We start from the raw sequence: 20445 nt of genomic DNA, 5'->3' as shown, positions 1-20445 counted from the left end.
ACTATGTAATAGAAAAAACTCTAGATCAGGCAGATATAAAAAGTTCTAGATCATGAGCCGGAGGAGATCCAGGACTCTAACATTAGTTCTCACTCAGGCTGTATATTTCCAAGTTGTTCTTTCCCCTGAGGACCTCAATTTATTCAAGCATAAAGTGAAATGATAAGCCAATGGCTTCTCTAGCTCTTCACAAAGCAAACAGTCTATGAGGTTGTAACTTAATGTTCACTGTAAAATGGACACGATGAGAGAGATTAAACCCAACAAATGAGGAAGAATGTACTCCTTGGGATCCCTGAATGGTTTGCTCAATGTGACTACGGCATTCGTGAGGACAGGGATGACAATGAAGAGCAATTCCTGCTCTTTTTCAGCAATATCATTCTAGAAGAAATTAACTTTTTGTCACCTATAGATTGTTATCTCTGCACTTTAAAGATAATAAATAAGGTCATATCCTTCATTCAAAAAAAGAAAACCACAGAACTGCAATTACTACAGAAGGCTTAATTACCAAGAGAATCTTTGGTAAGAAATGTTGAACTTGTCTGCGTTTCCACATCACAAATCTCTTTAGCTTGATGAAATTCTGCCAATTCTCTTAAGAAATTCATTAAGAAACCTAGAAAACACAATGTATAGCTTGGTTTTAGAAATTTGTCCAACCATTGCTCAGTCATTCTTCATGAATTTTGGTTTTCTTATATGAGTTTATCTTTTACGAATGATTACCATATGAAGTGTGGTTCTACTTATCAAGTAATGTTATGGTCAGCAAAGAAAAATGATTTAAGTTAAATTTCCTACTCATCCCCCTAAAAATTATAAGCTTCGTATTTTATGTTCAAAACGCACATACAGCTAAGTGCTGGTGGCTCACACTTATAATCCTCACTATTCAGGAGGCTGAGATCTGAGGCTCTCAGTTTGAAGCCAGCCCTGGCAGGAAAGTCCAGGAGACTCTTCTCTCCAATTAATCACCAGAAAACCAAAAGTGGAGCTGTGGCTCAAGGTAGTACAGTGCAAGCCTTGACTGAAAAAACTCAGGGTCAGGGTGAGGCCCCTCAGTTCAAGCCCCATGACTGACAAAACAAAGTACATACAAAAATCTTACTAATTTTTAGAAAGGTGAAAGCTTTTACCTTTTTGGTTTTCTTTATCAAATGTTGAAATCTGTCAAGAGAAAATATTTTATCTTTATTAAACTATTCAGTTGTAAGTAACAAAACAAAGAAGGGTATAAAAACTAAACAATCATACCAGTGATTTGTAGAGACTGGAATTAGGGCTGATTTTAATGAGTTGTAACAAATCATGCATAGTAAATACCTTAAAGGAGAAAAACAGATTAAGTTGTCATACTTTTATATCAACATTTAAATGATACGTTAGGATATGATTCTGCATGAGATTAAAACTATGCTAATAAAATGGAATCAAAGCCTTTTTTAAACTGTTAAATAAACTGTAGCAAACGCATTGAAGTGAAAAGAATAAAATATTTTTTAACCCTGCAATTAACTTCCAAATACTTTAGAGCAAACATGGTATGCTTAATGTCATATCATTAATGTACCAGAAATAATAGGAACGGTTAATGCTTTACAGATGACACTCAAAGAACCAATGGATATGAGTTGATTTCAAGGTCATCAAATTATATTTTAAAAATATAAGTAAACTAAAATTTTACTATCCTTACTACCATGAATGACTAAAGTGTACCTAAAACATTTTTTTGCCAGTCCTGGGGCTTGAACTCAGGGCCTGGCTACTGTCCCTGAACTCTTTTTGATCAAGACTGGCACTCTACTAGTTGAGCCCCACCTTCCTTTCCAGCTTTTTCTGTTTATATGGTACTGAGGAATTGAACCCAGGGCTTTAGGCATGCTTGGCAAGCACGCTACCACTAAGCCACATTCTCAGCTTAACATTTTGAAACACTTTGGGGTTTTATTGTCGTTGTTTTGTGGCACTGAGGACTGAACTCAGGGCCTTGTGCTCTGTTGGCTGGCACTCTACCACTTGAGCCATACCTCCAGCCTATTTGTACATGACATGATTCATTTTCAAGACAGGTTCTCATTTGTGCATGAACCTTCTTGGATTTTAATCCTACTGGTTCTGGGTATGACAGCACCCAGCCACTGTGCTTCCTTATACTTGGGATAAGAGGTACGTACCATTTCACTCACTCACCGCAGTTTGAGATGGAGTCTTAAAAATTACTTTTTCCTGGGCTGGCCTCAAACTATAAACCCCCACTCTGTCTCCAAGTACGATTCTGGTTTTTGAGGGTACTGGAGATTTGCTAAGTTCTTGCTAAGTTAACACTTTATATTTGAGCTAAAAAGGAATCCTCAATGTTATAAATTTAGTCCTAAATGAAAAAAATATAGCATATTTAATTTTCAAGATTTCATTTAAATACTAGCATTATTCTTATTTCCTTAAAATGTTTGGAATTTATAGACAGTGAAAATGCAGGTGACCCTGTTCATCGAGAGTGAATATTAGTGTAACATATGAACCAAGAGTGATAATGATGTCAATATAACTTCACTGATTGTAGCAAATGTACCAGGCTTCATAAAGGGGGAAAGGATATGATAACTGTATTTTCCACTCAGTTCTGCTGCAAGCCTGAAATGGCTTCTAAAAATTAATTCTTCAAACAGACACACATACTGGAGGAAAAAAAATTGCTACAAAAATTTTGCCTTTAGGGGGCTGGGAAGGTAGCTCACTGGTAGAGCGCTTGCCTTGCATGCCTGAGGCCCTGGGTTCCATTCCTCAGCACCACATAAGCAAAAAGAAAAAAGCCGGAAGTGGTTCTGTGGCTCAAGTGGTAGAGCGCTAGCCTTGAGCTGAAGAGCTCAGGGACAGCGCCCAGGCCCAGAGATCAAGCCCCACGACTGGACCCCCCCCCAAAAAAATTTGCCTTTAAAATAGGGCTGGGGAATGTCTCAGAGTTCCTGCCTAGAAAATGTTGAGGCCTGACTTCAAACCCCAGTACCACACATTAAAAAAAAAGAAAAACTAAGAAACCAGTGCTATTAAAAGTGTGACTAATACATTCAATGGTGATGCAAATAGCATTTAAATCATTAGAAAAGTGAAAAATAGCTGGGCACTGGCGGCGCAGGCCTGTAATCCCAATTACTCAGGAGGATGAGATCTGAGGATTGCAGTTCAAAGCCAGTCCCAGCAGAAAAACCTCTGAAACTCTAATCCCCAATTAACCACCCAGAGGCTAGAAATGGAACTGTGGCTCAAGTGGTAGAAAACCAGTCTTGAGTGAAAAAGCTACATGACAACACCCAGGCCCTGAGTTGAAGCCCCAGTTCTGACACCAAAAAATGTGAAAAATACAAGATAGGGGTTTTAATATTTGATAATTTTACATTTTCATTTCTTAATTTTTTTATTTTTTGGTCCAGTTGTGGGGCCTGAACTCTGGGCCTGGGCACTGTCCCTCAGCTCTTCAGATCAAGGCTAGTGCTCTACCACTTGAGCCACAGAACCACTTCCGGCTTTTTTCTTATGTGGTGCTGAGGAATCGAACCCAGGGCCTCAGGCATGCAAGGCAAGCGCTCTACCACTGAGCCACCTTCCCAGCCCTAATTTTACATTTTTAAAACTCATGCATTACTCATTTCTCTTTTACAAAGAAGAGAAATACCTGAAGAGACTGTAGCATAGTGAAAAGAATATACTTTAGGAATCTATATTTACTGTGTTGCAACTTAGAATTTACATGACTGCTTAAATCACTCCATCTCTCGAGTCTGAGTCATCCTTTGTAACACATACCACACTTACACTGGTGCCTGGCACAGAGCCAAGTTCACAGGGGACACTCAACAGAAACGGCAGTTTGGAATCTAGTTCAACTATACTACATGTTAGACCAGTAACTCCAAAGCATTCAGTGATTGTAACATCACTGCTTTAGGAAAGAGGAAACGAAGAGCTGAAACATTAATGACATTCAATTTTTCATGTAACAAATATATGAAGGTAAGATGCAATTTCAAAGCAACAAAAATGAACCTACCTACAAAAAAACTTAGCTCAAGTGTACAGAATGTGATAATTATCAGAGGAAGAAACTGATAGTACAAGTTCAAACATGGAAAGACTTTACCTTTTCTTTTGACAAACCGCTTTCCGGAAAGAAAACAGAAAGTGAATATTCATAGCCACATCTCTGTAAGTGATCTGCTATTATAGCGTTGGAAGCACCTACTAAGAGGGCGCTGCCTTCCACTGATATGGATTGAGGCTTCAGTTCTCCACTCAACACAGGATGTACCAATTCCTGAATTAGCTGGTTTCTGAGTTGTGTCTACAAAGACAGGAACAAAAAATAATCAGGACTGTTTCACTGGAAATATACACAGGTTTGTCACGTTTATTTCCAAAATTGTTCCAGACCCATGTCCACAAGTTAAGAGCCATTCCCCACACAATTGTTCCCCAACTACCAAGTAATCTAGTGGTCAGCAAGGCACCTTGGAGATTCAATTTCTGTTTCCTAGGGCTCATTTCAGACACTTGGTATTGAGATATGAATTAAAGATAATTTTGTTATTTTATCACACCTCTGTGGAATGTTTGAAGCTATGAAAAGAACATTGAGTCAATCCAATATATTGGGCATACCGATTACAGTAAAACTGGGTTCCTAAAAGAAATAATGCATGCAGGAAATTAGTGAGCCCAAAGAAGTCTAAGAATGCACTTTCACATAGAGTGTATTTACATTTAAGCCACTGTGACGCCTATTAATTTTCTCACAAATCATAAATGAGGACATCTAGTATATTATTTTCTCAAAGTTACAACAAAAGCATCATTAGTTGATTTGATTTTAAGAAAATCCTCTACTCAGGCAACTGGATGTTTAAATCTATTTTGTATATAGTTCTGACATACACAACTGAGCTGAGTATATTAGTAAATTGTTTAGATTCATGAGGATTAGCAGGAAATAATATATACGTATATTAATGCAACACAAGCAAGCAACAAACATAGATCTTATTTTGCTCCTTTTTTATATCCTTTACACTAGAATGGTATATAATTACCAGGATAGAATGGGACTTACTATACACCTGAAATTCTATATATTTTTATTTTCTTTATTGTTATTATAAAGGTGATGTATGAGAGGAATTACAGTTATATAAGTCAGGTAACAACATTGCTTTTTGTCCATTCTATATTTAAAATGGATAAGTACAATTAATAAAATATACAAGCTCAGCGTTATCTAAAACAATTAACTAACTGAAATAATAAAGCAAAACAAAAGAGTACAGTATCCTACACAAGAAAATTTAGGAGTAGTTTAATTACATTTATAACATACAGAGGAAGTGGTACATTAAGACCCAATTTAATTAATAAACTGATTTAGGGTGTCTTAAATACAGATAAAACATAAGCTGAATGAAAGGAAAATTAGAGTAGAAAAAAATGAATTACATATGAGAATTTCCCCTTTTTTTTTTTCCTGTCGATCGTGGGGCCTGAACTCTGGCCTGGGCACTGTCCCTCAGCTCTTCAGCTCAAGGCTAGTGCTCTACCACTTGATCCACAGCGCCACTGCCAGCTCTTTCTGCTTATGTGGTGCTGAGGAATAGAACCCAGGGCCTCATGCATGCAAGGCAAGTACTCTACCACTAAGCCACCTTCCCAGCCCCAGATGATTTCCCATTTTTATGAACACAAAATGCATGTCATTTTAGTGCTTATAGGAATCACAAAACTGGACCTTCTCAGTAGCCAACACAAGAAGAAAAGGCTATTCAGAATTAAATTTTGCAATGTCTCTTAAATAAAAAGCATGAAAGAAGGGCATTTACTATGATGGTAGGAAGGAGTGTGAGAGAAGATACTTTGGAAATACTCAACACATATCTCAGAAGTTAATTTGAAATTAATTAGAAATTAAGTTCTACTTAATCTTCTGTGCCAGTTATTAAAATGCGAATATAAAAATTAGCTCATTGTGAGAAGGTAAAAATTGTGGGGAAAAATAATCTGCCCCCCCTAAAAAAATAATCTGTCCTTGGAGAACTAGTAAATGAAGACAAATAGTAAATAAAGTAAAAATAAAGAAAAAGTAAAAAAATCTATCCTGTCATTGATCAAGTTGGAGTAATAGAAACTGAATAGCTAGTCATGCCACAGCTGTAAAGTGAACAAGGCCAAAGATAGATAATGGGGAAAAAATATATGACAGCAGATATGAAGTAAAGCACTAAAAGTGTGGGGAAGAGAGTGGGAAAACTTAGACTTTAATTTCCCATATTAAACGTAAAATACACTTTTTAATGCATATTGTAAATACATTAAACTAATCCTATTCCTTGCTGTTACTGCAAATATAAAATGTACTAACACATATGCACTGTAATATGCGATATTCATGGATTCCAAAACTTTTTTTTTAATTCATCCTTAAATTGTTCCACAGTGAGTAATACATTTAGGGCTTCCCATACAGTGTCAATGTGCTTTGTCATCCAAATACACTGCAGAAGTATTTATCAAATCGGGAACCTGTAACAGATTTATATAACAAGTGCAATCTGATTCAAATGTGTTCATTACATGCTATTTGCTCCTGTCTTAATGGTATCCCAATAAATCTAATATTTGTATATGCTCTTTTGTCTCAAGCTCAATATTATTTATACAAAATATTTTCTATAATTTTTATTACAGACTTAAATTAATTTTATATAAAAATGTAATTCCATGCTCTATATAACTCTTAAAAAAAAACCAAGGACAGAATGAATTTAAATGTGGGCTACGTGTTACAGGTTTTACAGGTAACACTTGTAAAAGTTACGGCACAGACATGCCTAAATCTGATACCTTAAGTGTGTCCAGTAAACCTCGATCCTTAAACGTCTGGTACAGCTTTTTGCGCAGTTCATCTTGACTCAATACATCAGACTTGTGGGGCATGCTGGACTGGAAGAGAAAATGGTTACGAGTTACCTGGCCGGCACAGGGGGAGGTGAATTTCTGAAAACAGGCCTGACGTCTCCCGGGAAACCCCAAGATGCCTAGCTTTAACGACTACAAACAAGGATCCTCATTTCTGCCTGTCCCTGCTAGGTGACAATGTAGCTACCTGAGCCATCTGTCGGTATCTGCTTCCTCCTGAGCCCGCCCAACCGTAATCAAGAGTTTAAGGTTCGGGTCGGGGCGCAGGGTCGGGACGGAAGCCCCTCCCCGAGTCCTGCTTCTTAGCTCAGTGAGTTGGGAGAAACCAGAATTGGATGCTCTGCCTAGGAATCGGAACTAGAATTTTGGTAAACACGCACACTTCCTCTCTGCGCCGAGCCGCGACACCCAAGAGACTTCCCAATGCAGCAGGAAGGCGGAGACTGAGAAGAGGAGTGGGGATCGGCCTCCCACTTTGGACCCCGCGTTTCCAGGGCTCTGATCTTATCCAGCCCCTCCCCTGGGCGCAGTAGCCCCACCCTCCATTGTGAGGAGGGCGATGGCGCAGGCGCCCAACCGCCCCCAGGAAACTCAGAAACCCCGCCTATGTCTCGCGAGAACACAGCGCGGGCTCTCGCGCGGTCTACTCCAGCATTCTGGGCTGAAACAGTGGAGCGCGGGTCTTTGTCGCGTGTACTGGGCGGTTCTGCGGCCGGCGTTCCACTTCAGGTAGGGGCTGGAACGTGATGGGGGAGGGGGAGGGGACGGTCTCTCCGGATGCTTGGGGGACGTCCTAGGCCCGGCGTGACGCGGTTGTTGGCCGAGCACCTGTACTCTTCCTCGGCCGGATCAGCCCCGCGGGTCCCCAGTCGGCTGACTCAATCACTGGCTCACCTCGCCAATCCACCCTTGCATTTGAACTTGGACACCTCGCCCGCCCTCTCGGAGGCTTGGTGTTTGCTATGATCGTTTAACTGAGTGTTCCTTACCGCGGTGCGATTGCCACTTGGAGCCAACACCTGTGTTTGAAATGCAGTCAGGTGCATGGTAGGGAAAGGTTGAGCGCATCCTTGGTCTGCACGTAATAAATACCAGCAGCGCTGCGCCGCCGCGTGCACGTGGAAAACCCAAAAATGTATCCAGACATTGCCTGATGTCCTCTGGGAAGCAAAAATCGCACCCGGTTGAGGACCTCATGCCTAAATTTTATAGCTCCGTCGTGTGCCGTGACAAAGATAACAGATGAAGCAAAGGGCCCAAGATGCATACATCTAATTACAAAAGGAACGAAATGACTCAGAAGCTGTATTGAAAACATTGCCGGCAGAGAATTGAGAAATAGCTATCTATGGTAGAGACAGGCGATTGAAGGTACAAATGGTGGAGGACATAAGCTGTGGGAAAGTGCCTTACGATTTGGATGGGGAGTGAAAAATAAAGCATTTTAGGGAAACAGAGCAAAAGAATACAGAAGTCAGGAACCGCGTGAGGAACTTCTGTCCTGGATACAGGGTATCTAAGTCCTGAAGGAACAAAACTGAATCAAGGTCAGCTTTGTGCTTAGCATTGGAGTACATTAAGTTTTGATCTCTTGCTATGGAAAAAAGTTTCAAAATTTAAAAGACAGTGAGAGGAATAGACTTCATAGGAGGTTAAAAAAACTCAGGCGTTTGTTGGAAATAATTGTGGAAGAGGCACTTAGACATTAAATGGATAAAAGTTAAACACAGAATCAGAAAAGACTCCAAGCTGGAAGAAAGAATATTAATTTTGGAGTAGAAGTGATCAAAAAGACTTTGGGAGAAAAAAAATACATATATAGACCAGTCAGTTCTAACAGAGATGAGTAATAAAATCCAGAAATGACATGAGAGTCTTTTCAGAATACTAGTACACCATCCTGTAGCTAAGAGTGGAGTAATGATGAAACAGTTTCAAAAAGATATTACATTGTAAATGCCCTTAATAAAACATCAGTACTTGAAGACACACTCTATCCCAAACATACCTTTAGTACTAAAGTTGCATAGTTAGGTAAGATGCTCTCCCCAAAGCACTTGAGGGAGGGGACATTGCTCATAATATTAACAGGAAATTTTGCTATTACAGACCTATCAAAAATATTCATACAGTTTCTCATTGCAATAGACATGCCCTGTGCCACACCAGGCCCCAGTCTATGAAACAACTGAAATCACTGCTGTCTAGGCATAGACAGCTCCTTTATAGAGTCTGTTTTTATTTCTTTTTAGTTGTTTATTTTTGTCGGTTGTGAGGCTTGAACTCGGGGCCTGAGTGCTTTCCCTGAGCTATTCAGCTCAAGGTGAGTACACAGCACCACTTCCAATTTTCTGGTAGTTAATTGGAGATAAGAGCCTTATGAACTTTCCTTCCCTGGGATGGTTTTGAACCAAGATCCTCAGATCTCAGCATCCTGAGTAGCTAGGATTACAGGCTTGAGCCACTGGTGCCTGGCCACTGGTGGTTTTCTATCAGACCCCACCATACTTGGTCCTGGTAACTTCAACTGAATAGCCTTAGGTTTGGCATATGGAGCAGTTCCGGATAAGCCTGTCTAGTACCAAGCTACCAAATACTTGGCCCTCATGTAGATAGTCCATTCCCTCCAAACTCATAACAGTATGAATAATTGATCACAGCCATTTATTGCTAGACCTTTCTCAGCACCAGGGCTGGTAGTCATTACCAGGTGTTTAGAATTTGCCCAAGAGAAGAAACCCTTTGTCATTCCTAGTCAAACCCCCTTTTTTAATGAAGTCTTTTTTCCCCTTAGTTTAACACAACTCAGTTTTTCAGCTGTCTCTTGTTGCCAGAGCATCTCTAGCCTAGATATACCACACAGTTTGGAGGAATTGATCCTTTTAAAATGTGATTTCCCAGAAATGAGTACCTTCTCCAAAGATTTTATTAGTGAAGAGGACATGGACATTTTTCCAACTTCTCTTGGACATAGTTTTTCTCTTAATATAGGCTAGGTTGTTTTAGCTCTTCTTCACCAATAATGTACTTACAGTAAATTAAAATTTGGGCATTTATTTAGATAAATTGCTCTTAAACTAGTCTTTACTCCTGCTATTGTTGTGAAGTTGATTTTTTTTTGGTCAGTCCTGGGCCTTGAACTCAGGTCCTGGGCTCTGTCCCTGAACTTTTTTGCTCAAGGCTAGTCCTATACCACTTTGAGTCACAGCTGTACTTCCAGTTTTTAGGTAGTTAAGTGGAAATAAGAATCTCACATACTTTCCTGCCCAGGCTGGCTTCAAACCATGATCCTCAGATCTCTGCCTCCTGAGTAGCATGAGCCACCAGCACCTGGCTCTGTTGATTGTTTTCAAACTCAAGCACAGGACTCATTTTGTTTCATTCTATTAAGTTATGTCTTATTAACCCACCTCACTATCCTAGCCATAGAGATTTTACCCAGTCCTAACTTTTTCATTAGCATTATCTTTGAATGTGGTAAATTGTCTTCATCCAAGTTACTGATTCAATTCTAGGTGTGGTAGGTAGCACACGCCTTTAATTCAAGAACTGCAGACCAGCCTGGGCTGCCTAGCATGAACCTGTCTCAAAAAAAACACATAAGCAAAGCTGAGATGGACTAGGTTAAGGTCAGTTTCAAAGCCTCCCCAGAGATGCTGGGCTATAAATTTACCACATAGAACACACATTGGTTTTTGAGTATTGACACTCACGTCAGCTGTAGGTCATCCTTATTCTGCAAATAACAAGTGCCCAGTATGCTCTTGGCACTGTTGTGACTCGGAGAATACCACAGTAAACAGATAAACAGTGTGACTGCTCTCAGAGTACCATTCTAGCAAGACCATGTATCCATCTCCCAGGCTACAGGACTTCAGTTTGTTCTTAGGTAGATAACCAAATCACAGATAGTAATTTGCTGACTACCTACTATATTTCCCTTCCAAAATAGAAGAGGTTTGGTCTGGCTTGTTCTCAGCATAAGTAAAGTATGAATAAACAATGACCTATTCCATTTTTGTTGTTGTTGGTCATGGGGCTTGCACTAAGCCCTGGATGCTGTCCCTCAGCTCAAGGCTATCACTCTACACTTGAGCCACAGCGCCACTTCAGGTTTTCTGGTGGTTCATTGGAGATAAGAGACTCATGGACTTTCCTGCCTGGGCTGGCTTTGAATCTCTTTCCTCAAATCTCAGACTCCTGAGTAGCTAGGATTGCAGGCGTGAGACACTGGTGCTGGGTGACCTATTCCATTTTTTAAAAAATAATTTATATTAAATAAGTTTATCTATAGTAAAACTTCCTGGTGTTATATCTGACCCCAAACAGTCATTTACTACATTTTCCTGTTTCTGAAAATTAAAAATAACATCTGCCTATCTCTTTAAGGATATGGCACTTTTCTGTGCCTAAATTACATTTGTTAATCCAACCTTTATAGTTTGCCAGAACCTGCAGGCTTGAATTCATTGAAATGCCTAGATACTTTTAAATATACTTGTTTTGAAGTGTACACTCTGCCTAACCTGATTTCTTCCAGGTCTGCTGTTTGAAAGTCATTCTTCAGAGAAAGCGGAAGTGAACCAGATCCTACATCCTGCTTGAAGCAGTTGACCTTCTCCCCTCCTTTTCCTGATCATCACCTAAAAAGGAATTTGTTTTCTTTACCATACTTACACACATTACACCTATAGGCTTTGCTCTTCTCATGCTAGATTGCAGGTCCCTGTTTGTGTTTGTGACTAGTTGGTGGCCTACTTCCTGCATTGTTTATTTCTTCATGTTTAAGACAGAAAGCTCCTCAATCTCACTAAGTTGATTTTCGTTTTCTCCCTCTCAAAAGGAGTCCAAGTCACCCTAGTGACACCGTGGGACAGTGAGGGACAGCTGCTGTTTTCACAAGTGACAGTCCTGCCACCCTGCCACCAAGTTGGCTCCCTTGCCACTGCAGTAATTTCTTCACAGGTACCTTAACAAACTCCCGCAGCTTGTCACAGGCATGCTGTGAACCACCCGAGCACAGGCTTCCTCATCAGTCCTCAAGATCCACTCCTGTATCCTCTGAGCATTGGAGCATTCTGAAGGTTCTTTCCAGTAGTAGAGCAACTTAATGCTGAAATGCTACTCCTCATACCTGCCTGCCAGTAGCGCATACAGTTCACACTGCAGCGCTCTCTCTGCAGTTCCTGCTGCAAACATTAAACGGGTGAGGTATTGGGACTGGTGCTGGGAAATACCACAGCCCTGTTCTTTTCCACACTGTCATCCTCATATTGCTGCAGCTCTTTTCTAATTGGCACATCATGGCCAAAGTGCATTAGACTCATAACCTGGAGGAGAATTCCCTTTGGGCCATCTCTGCATAGAATGTGCCTCCTTCCCCATGTGCTGACACTGCCTTAGCCTTTCCTTCCTTTATGCTCCTACCCATGTGTTTTCAGCTTAGACATATGTGTCAGTTTGCTACTTCTGCCATAACAAATTGCTGCATGTGGCTTGTTACAACCCGAATTTTTTATCATAGAGTTCTATAGAAGGAAGTCTCACATGTCTTGCTGGACTAAAATCAAGCTATCATCAGGGCTGTGTGCCTTTCAGAAGCCCTGGAGAGAATCTGTTTACTTATCTTTTCCAGCTTCAAGAGGCCACCTTCACATCCCTTCACTATGTCCCCTTCATTTATTTTCACAGCCATTGATCTTGCATCTTTGTGACTATTCCCTGTAAGCCACACTTCTCCCTGACTTTCCTCTGTTGCTTCTTCCTTCCATGTTGTGTTTTCTTTGAGACAGGGATTCCCTCGATAGTCTATGTTGGCTTCCAACTTAGGGTTTCTCTCAGTCACCTGAGTTCTGGGATTACAGACATGAACCAACATGCCTAGCTCTTTCCTTCCAGTTTTAGTGTTATCTGTGACCACACTTGACTCACTGAGGTGACCCAGGGTATTCTTTCTACCATGAGCTGATGAGCAGCTTTACTTCCATGTGCAACCTTAATTCTCCTCTGCCGGGAATCCTACCATATGTACAGGTTCCAGGTATTAGCATGTGGACATCTCAAGAGAGGGGCATTATTTATTCAGCAGGGAGTCATTTAATTATTTATTACTAATTAAATTTATTATTCAAGTAACTATTTACTTAGTTTGGAATCACTGATTTAGAGCTGTGCTGTCCTGTGTGTATTGTAGCCACTGGCAACGTGTAGTCATGTAGGTTTAAGTCAGTTAGAGTAAAAAACCAGTCTACAGTCACAGTAATCACATTTCAAGTGCTCAGTGGCCCCATATTGTACAGTGTGGGTACGGCACATTTTCATGCTTGCAGAAAGTTCATATGGTAGACAGCAAAGGCATGCATCATCTTTGCCCAAGGCCCAGGGTGTGGGAAGCCTACAAACAACTACGAAATGATTACAGGCATTCCCTTCCAGAGATAGTAGAGTTCTTTTCTCCTAGGATTTTCACTTCTTCCATTTCACCTGTCAGGTTTGTTCTCACAGAATAAATGGAGAGTGGTAGCCCTTCCTGCTTCTTCAGCTGTTTACAAAATCAAGTTTTTGGCAACTCTAGTCAAGGACAGACTGTCTATAAAGAAAGCTCTGTGTCATTTTCCCAGCAGGGTGATTTGTAACAGAACCCCTATGTGTCTGTCTTTCATTTCCCTTTTATTCTATCTTCACAGTTTTCTCTCATTTGTGGATTCCATAAATGGACAAGTATGGGGGTGGCACATGGGTTATTTTCCTTATATGCATATATTTCCTGTTGCTGCTTGTTTGTGCTGAAGAAAGCCTTTCCCTTGGCAAACACCAGCCCTGAACCTATTCCAGCAAGAATTCATGATTCATGATATCATTGTTTGCTTGGTTCAAATTTCAACTTCCCTTTCCTACTCTCATCACTTTTCTCTGGAGGATTGTTGCCAATTTTCCTAGTTTTGCATAGCTTTTTTGTCATTCTTGGTTGCCTTTGTGATTCAATTTCACTATTTGGATCTTCCCTTCTTCCTCCTTCACTCCATCTGCCTCTCCACCCCTTCCTTTCCTTTCCTTTCTGTTCTCTTGGTCTTTATTTTCTTTTTTCTGCCTATACTTGGGTTTGATCTCCAGGCCTCTCACTCTTTTGGCTTTTTTGCTAATAGCTAGGGGTCTACCTCTTGAGTCATGCATCCCATTGCTGGCTTTTTGAAAGTTTACTGACTTGTCTTACAGATTGATCTGCTGGGGCTATCTCTGAACCTCAATCCTCAGATCTCAGCCTCCTCAGTAGCAAGGATTATAGATGTGAACCACTGGTGTCTGACTTCTTTTCTTATACTTTATATTTATCTTTCCCCTTAAATGGGCAAACTTTTATCAGTCATATGACTTGAACTCAGGGCCTGGGCACTGTCCCTAAGCTCTTTTGCACAAGGCTAGCACTCTACCACTCTGAGCTACAGCTCTACTTCTGATTTCCTGGTGGTTATTGGAGGTAAGTCTCACAGACTTTCCTTCCCAGGCTGGCTTTGAAGCATGATCCTAAGATCTCAGCCTTCTGAGTAGCTAGGAGTCCAGGCATGAAACACCAGCACCCAACTCAGGCAAATTTTTTCATAAAGAACAAAATAGTAATATTTTTTGGCTTTGTAGGCCAAATGGTTTCTATTTTAACTACTCAGCTCTGCCACTAAAGAGTGAGAGGAGTCGTAGTAGTAAGAGGCTGCAAGTACAGTGTATGGGCTTCTTCCCCAAATAACATATTAAATGCTCTTTCATCATATCAAAACAGTCTCCCCTCCCATCTACCTTTTCTTCCACAGTCACAACCTCTTCTACTTCAAGATACAAGTGCCTGCTGTGCCTGATTTCTTTTATAAAATGTTTCATTCATTCAGAAACCTATTTCAGGTTTCTTCAAATTTTATTGCATTTTCTGTGTGAGTCAGCAGGAAGCCCAGTGAGGTTTCTTCAGTTCTGGACTGCAATTGCCTCTGATTTCTAGGATCACTGGTCATTTCCAATTAACGACATTTCTACTCTACCTTGCCTAGTTAACAGTCACATCCTAACATGCATTTATTCTTTCGTTTTAGTCTAGATTAGCACTTACTGTGAGCCACATACGTGCATTAGATTGTATAATAATCTTCCTAATACATCCTAAAGTAGCTACAGTGCTGTCTCTATTGTGCAGAAGGAGAAGTGGACATGAGAGATTAAGGACTGCTGGTGGTCACATTACTAGTAAGATTTGAAGGCTCCTTTGCTAAAAATAAAAATGTAAATCTGTCCATCCCCCTACTGAACCCTCATCCATCTGTCCACCCATCTGCCAATTCAGTTTTGGACAATACATGTTGAAAGCCATGGAGTCACTGCTTTTTTCCTACTTTCTTTAGTCAACCTATCAGTTCCATGGCCCTTCAGTTGTTGTTCTATTTGGATTATTTCTTTTTATGTGTGTGCAGGTCGTGGAGCTTGAACTCAAGGCCAAGTACAGTCCAAATTAAGTTTAACTTACTCTATTAAACACATGGGGTTTAATGTTGAGCTGAATATTCCAAACTTGGCGATCATGAGATCATATTGTCTTTATGATTTCATGCTGGAGGTATTCCAATTTCCCTCTGACAACAGAGTATTTATTATACTTACTTTGTATAGTCCAAAAGTCATATCTATAAGAGTATACTGGAAAGCCTGCCAAGCTCATGAAGATAGCAAGAAGATACCGATTTGGTATCTTCTTCAATGGTGCCAACTTTAAGAAAAAAAAATTCTAAATTTGCTATCAATAATTTTTGGATCTCAATATTGAGTGCTAAAAAATGTGTGTTATTTTTCATTTAATTAGGAACCACATATTGAAGAGAATGTCTGGAAGCTTCTACTTTGTAATTGTTGGCCATCATGACAATCCAGTTTTTGAAATGGAATTCTTGCCAGCTGGGAAAGCAGAATCCAAAGTGCGTATGAAACCTTAGATGCCATAAGAATTTTTATGCTGTTGTAATGATACAGTAGAAAAGATTTTACAACTGGAAAGGTTCTAGACTGATGAGACAGTTGAAGCCCACTCCAGTTAAATGCTCTGTCGATTCCCGTAGACTGAGAGAAGCTAGCCAGGGAATGTCTTTGGAGTCGATTATTCAACCTTAATTCAGCACAGTGTAGCAGAGACTAACTGGCATGGTTGTCAAGTGTCTCTTTCCCATGATACTCAGTTGATTGTGTCACACACCATGAAATACTGCTTCTTAAGTGTGTGGAGAAACAGTCCATCTATAATGGGCCTAGAAGAGCCATCATTACTACCTTGAAATACCTCTAAGTCTATTTGTTTCATTAAATCAGATTTTTCACCAAGATAGACATAGATCATTTTGTATATGAAAGGATTAAAAGAGACCAACCCCTACTCCTCATTGTGCTGGCCCTGGGCCAGTAGCACCTTTTTTCAGTGGTTTCTGCCGTGCTGCTGTAATCCTAGCTACCCAGGAGGCAGAGACCTGAGGATCATTGTTCAAAGCCAGCCTGGGCTGCAAAGTATAGAAAACCTTGAAAGAACTACCAGAGGTGATGACCCCTCCTCTTTCCCCTCCCTCCCAATTTTCTTATCATCTAGCATGGTTCCAGAGAAATGGCTTGGTCCATACCATTGAGAGCAAACTGTCAACAATTCTTGAGAACAACCCAGTCCTTTCCCTCTTTTTGTGCTATGTTTCTAATAATTTGCTGGCAAGTATGGTCTGTTTCCTCCAACTTCCACAAGTAGGCTTTAATATCCTTTAACATAAGGAGTTGTTTATTTAAATCAACCTAAATATACAATTTAAAGTGAAAGACGTTTTACAACCATTTCAGTCTTGCCACATAAATACAGTAGAGAGAGAGAGAGAAAGAGTGTGTGTGTGTGTGTGTGTGTGTGTGTGTGTGTATGTATGTGTGTGTTCCCTGGTACTAAGGCCTAACTCAGGCCCTTGTGCTTTCGCTTAATGGTTTGTTCATGCTGTACCACTTGAACCATGCTTCCAGTCTTGCATTTTATTGGTTAACTGGAGATACATGCTTATGAAAGCACTCTACTAAAACCTTTGGTTTTGCTCGACATCAGTGGCTCACGCCTGTAATCCTAATTACTCATGAGGCTGAGATCTAAGGATTGTGGTTCAAAGCCTGCCCAGCAGGAAATCCATGAGACTCTTATCTCCAAATAACTACCAGAAAGCAAGAAAATGGATCTGTTGCTCAAGTGTAGAGCACCAGTGTTGAGCCAAAAGCTCAAGGACAGCTCCCAGGCTCTGAGTTCAAACTCCAGGATGGTAATCAAAAGAAAAAAAAAAACACAAAACAAAATAACAACTTTGTTTTGAAGTATCTCTGTAGCAACAGTTGCTTTGAGGGCATTGCTATTAAGTCAGTTTCTGTGCACCCCAGAGGAATTGTAGCAAAAACAGCACATAGAAAAGTGATCACTTGGTCTGAGTTCTTTTTCTTGCTACCTACCACTCACCTTCTTAAAGCATTTCTACAGTCTCTTAAAGGTGATCACTCCTGTAAAGTCATAGAAAACACTGCTGTGAGCTGGAAACAAAGTACATCCATTTCTTTAAGGATTTAGTTAGCTTTGTCATGGTAACATAAATGAAGTAAACATACTTTAGCTGTGTAAGGGAGTCCAGAGCAACTGGCAGCTTTCCCCTAGCCCAGTCATGGGACCAATCTCCTCAGCAAGAACAATGTATCAGTTTCCTATGGCTATTGTAACAAAGTACTAAACCTGACTAGTGTGGAACAACAGAATGTATTGTCTTTAGGGGGCAGATGTTTGAAATCAGTGTAGGCAGGCTAGGCTTCAACTGAAGGTAGTATCTGGGATTGTGGCACCAAAATCCCTGCCCACTCCCCCCCCTTCCCCTAGCCTCATACTTACTAGTCAGGCAGTCTGCCATTTGAACAATATCTTCAGCTCTTTTTGATTTCAGTATTTTTTGTATAGGGTCTCACTTTTTGTACTGACTGGACTGCCATTGCCTTACTTAAGCCTATTTTTAATCCATGTCTTACTGTTATTATAAAGGTGATATACCAGAAGGGTTACGGTTATATAAATCAGATAAAGAATATATTTCTTTTTGATGACTGTCACCTCCCTCATTCTCTCCCAGTTTTTCCCTCCTGCCCCCACCCACAAGTTGTATAGTTCATTTTCAACATCGTGTCTACTGAGTACCATTAATGCATTTGTTCACCCTTTGTCCCTCTATTTCTATGTCCCCCCCACCCTCCCAAAGATAGATAAATGAACAAACAAAAGGAAAAGAAAACACAAGCAGCAACAAAGAAAAAAACTCTTGTTTTTATTTCCTGGAGTTCATTTTGATAATTATTAATTTATATTTTCAGATGTACATAGGTATTGTGCCTTTGTGTTCCTCTCCTAAGAATATCCTCCTTTGTTTGTGAATACCTAGAGTCCTGTGTAATTTGTCATGCCCTAGTGTATTTTCTCTTTAACCATCCAGTGTGTTTACTTGTAGATTTTTTTTGGGGGGGGTCCGGTCGTGGCCCTGAACTCTGGGCCTGGGTGCTGTCCCTCAGCTCTTCAGCTCAAGGCTAGTGCTCTACCACTTGAGCCACAGCACCACTTCCAGCTTTTTTTTCTGCTTATGTGGTGCTGAGGAATCGAACCCAGGGACTCATGCATGCAAAGCAAGCACTCTACCACTGAGCCACCTTCCCAGCCCTACTTGTAGATTTATAGGCACCCTCTAGCTATCACAAATGAGGGAAACCATGCAACCTATGTTTCTCTGGATCTGGTTTACTTTGTATTTAAGCTTCTTGCATAGCTAGGATGACACCTTTTCACTGCTTGACATGGAGTTTCATGAAGTATTTTTGCTCAGTCCTCAAACTGAAATCCTCCCGCCTTCCACTTCCAGAGTATCTAAGGTTACTGGCATGAATCACTATACCTGACTTAAATCTCCCATTTTTATAGGGATACCAGTTATTGGAATAGAGCCCTACCCTATGCCAGTATGACGTCATCTTAACCTTATGTGCAGTGACCCTTTTTTTCCCACTAAGGCTGCCTTCAGAGGTGCTGGGATTTAGGATTTCAGCGTATGAATTTTGAGGAGGACGTTATTCAGTCCTAATAGGTATTCTTTGAAATTTCCTTTCTTTTTTCCTTTTTTTTTTTGGATGTTATTACTGGGGCTTGAACTCAGGACCTCACACTCTGGCTCAGCTTTTTCAATCATAGTTGCTGCTCTACCATCTGAGCCACAACTCCAGTTCTGGCTTTTTGCCTTCTAATTAGAAATAAGAGTCTATGGTTTTTCTGCCCAGGCTGGCTTTGAACCACTGGTTATCCCAAATGACTGCCCGTAGCTGAAGCTGAGTTGAGTCTGGTGGCCTCCCATGATTCCCACATCTTTATGTCATATAAGTCCTGTGCACCTGAAGGAGGCCTCTTTGTGAGGTGGGTTCCAGCCTACCTTTCTGCTGCTGCTGCCCAGGAAGCTCCTCAATAAACTATGAGACTCATAAAGTCTGGATCTACCTTTCCCCCCTAAGTATAGTATTTTTTTCCACATGTATAACTGGCTAGTAAACTTCCTTGGAACACACAAAAACCTAATTTTCAGTGTAGTTTTTTTAACCTAGTACTTGGAATTGAATTCAGAGCCTCAAACTCTAGTTTTTTGAACATATTAATTCACTTTCTGTTCTTTATAGTTTTAGATATCAATTTAAACTATGAAAACCATAAAGCTTTTGTGTCTCCTGATAAAGTGTTTTATCTCACTAGGAAATCATATATAAAGTTTATAGAATGTGTTGTAATCCTGAGGTGATCTGGAAATGTCTCTTGCTGTCCTCTGTCATTCAGGATGATCATCGCCATCTGAACCAGTTCATAGCTCACGCGGCTCTTGACCTTGTGGATGAAAACATGTGGCTTTCAAACAACATGTATTTGAAAACCGTGGACAAATTCAATGAGTGGTTTGTGTCAGCATTCGTCACTGCAGGACATATCCTTCCTTTACTAGGAAATATATTTAATTAAAGGTTGGGTTTACAAACTATAAGAGCATGGAACAGGGCTGGGATGTAGCTCAGTGGCAAAGTGCAACATCCTGGGTTTGATCCTCAGCACCAAAAAGGACAAAAAAAAGGAGGAGGGGGGGGGAAGAGGAAGAGGAGGCAGAAGAGGAAGGGACATAGAGGCCAGAAGAAGGAAGAGGAGGGGGAAAGAGGAGGAGGAATGGGGGAGTGGAGACATAGAAGCTAGATTCTGAACTTGGAGACTTTAAAGACTCAGATCAAAATGAGAACTTCCTCTTGGGGGTTACTTCTATTAGAGAAAAAATAATTTTTATTGTATTTAATATAATTTCAATTTTCAAACTAAGTCTCATATAAAATGAACGTTTATCTGAATGATACTAAGGGTGAGTTTTCTTTTTTTTTTTTTTT

The 20445-nt window shown here is 40.4% G+C and overlaps 2 protein-coding genes across 4 annotated transcripts in view; one reads left to right on the top strand and one right to left on the bottom strand.

Annotated features, from left to right (window-relative positions):
- Positions 1–7212, bottom strand: part of Ofd1 (oral-facial-digital syndrome 1) — a 30454-nt gene extending 23242 nt beyond the window's left edge. Inside the window, exons 1-6 of the mRNA XM_013032104.1 lie at positions 7157–7212; positions 6895–6993; positions 4148–4348; positions 1261–1329; positions 1143–1173; positions 515–622 (exon numbers count right to left, since the gene is read on the bottom strand). Of these exons, the coding sequence (XP_012887558.1) occupies positions 515–622; positions 1143–1173; positions 1261–1329; positions 4148–4348; positions 6895–6993; positions 7157–7165 (517 nt within the window). The 5' untranslated portion in view covers positions 7166–7212. The remainder of the gene's footprint in view (positions 1–514; positions 623–1142; positions 1174–1260; positions 1330–4147; positions 4349–6894; positions 6994–7156) is intronic.
- A 389-nt stretch (positions 7213–7601) lies between these two features.
- Positions 7602–20445, top strand: part of Trappc2 (trafficking protein particle complex 2) — a 15861-nt gene continuing 3017 nt past the window's right edge. Inside the window, exons 1-4 of one of the 3 annotated variants that reach the window (XM_013032180.1) lie at positions 7619–7698; positions 11935–12175; positions 15809–15920; positions 19856–20000. In XM_013032180.1, the coding sequence (XP_012887634.1) occupies positions 15828–15920; positions 19856–20000 (238 nt within the window). In that variant the 5' untranslated portion in view covers positions 7619–7698; positions 11935–12175; positions 15809–15827. Of the gene's footprint in view, positions 7699–11810; positions 12176–15808; positions 15921–19855; positions 20001–20445 lie in introns of those variants that run through there. The other 2 variants (XM_013032181.1, XM_013032179.1) reach the window with 2 other exon arrangements.

Source organism: Dipodomys ordii, unplaced genomic scaffold (assembly GCF_000151885.1).
Source record: "Dipodomys ordii isolate 6190 unplaced genomic scaffold, Dord_2.0 Scaffold150, whole genome shotgun sequence".
Lineage (NCBI taxonomy): Eukaryota > Metazoa > Chordata > Mammalia > Rodentia > Heteromyidae > Dipodomys > Dipodomys ordii.
The sequence above is the reverse complement of the archived record's forward strand: the minus strand, read 5'-3'. Positions and strand labels throughout refer to the sequence as shown.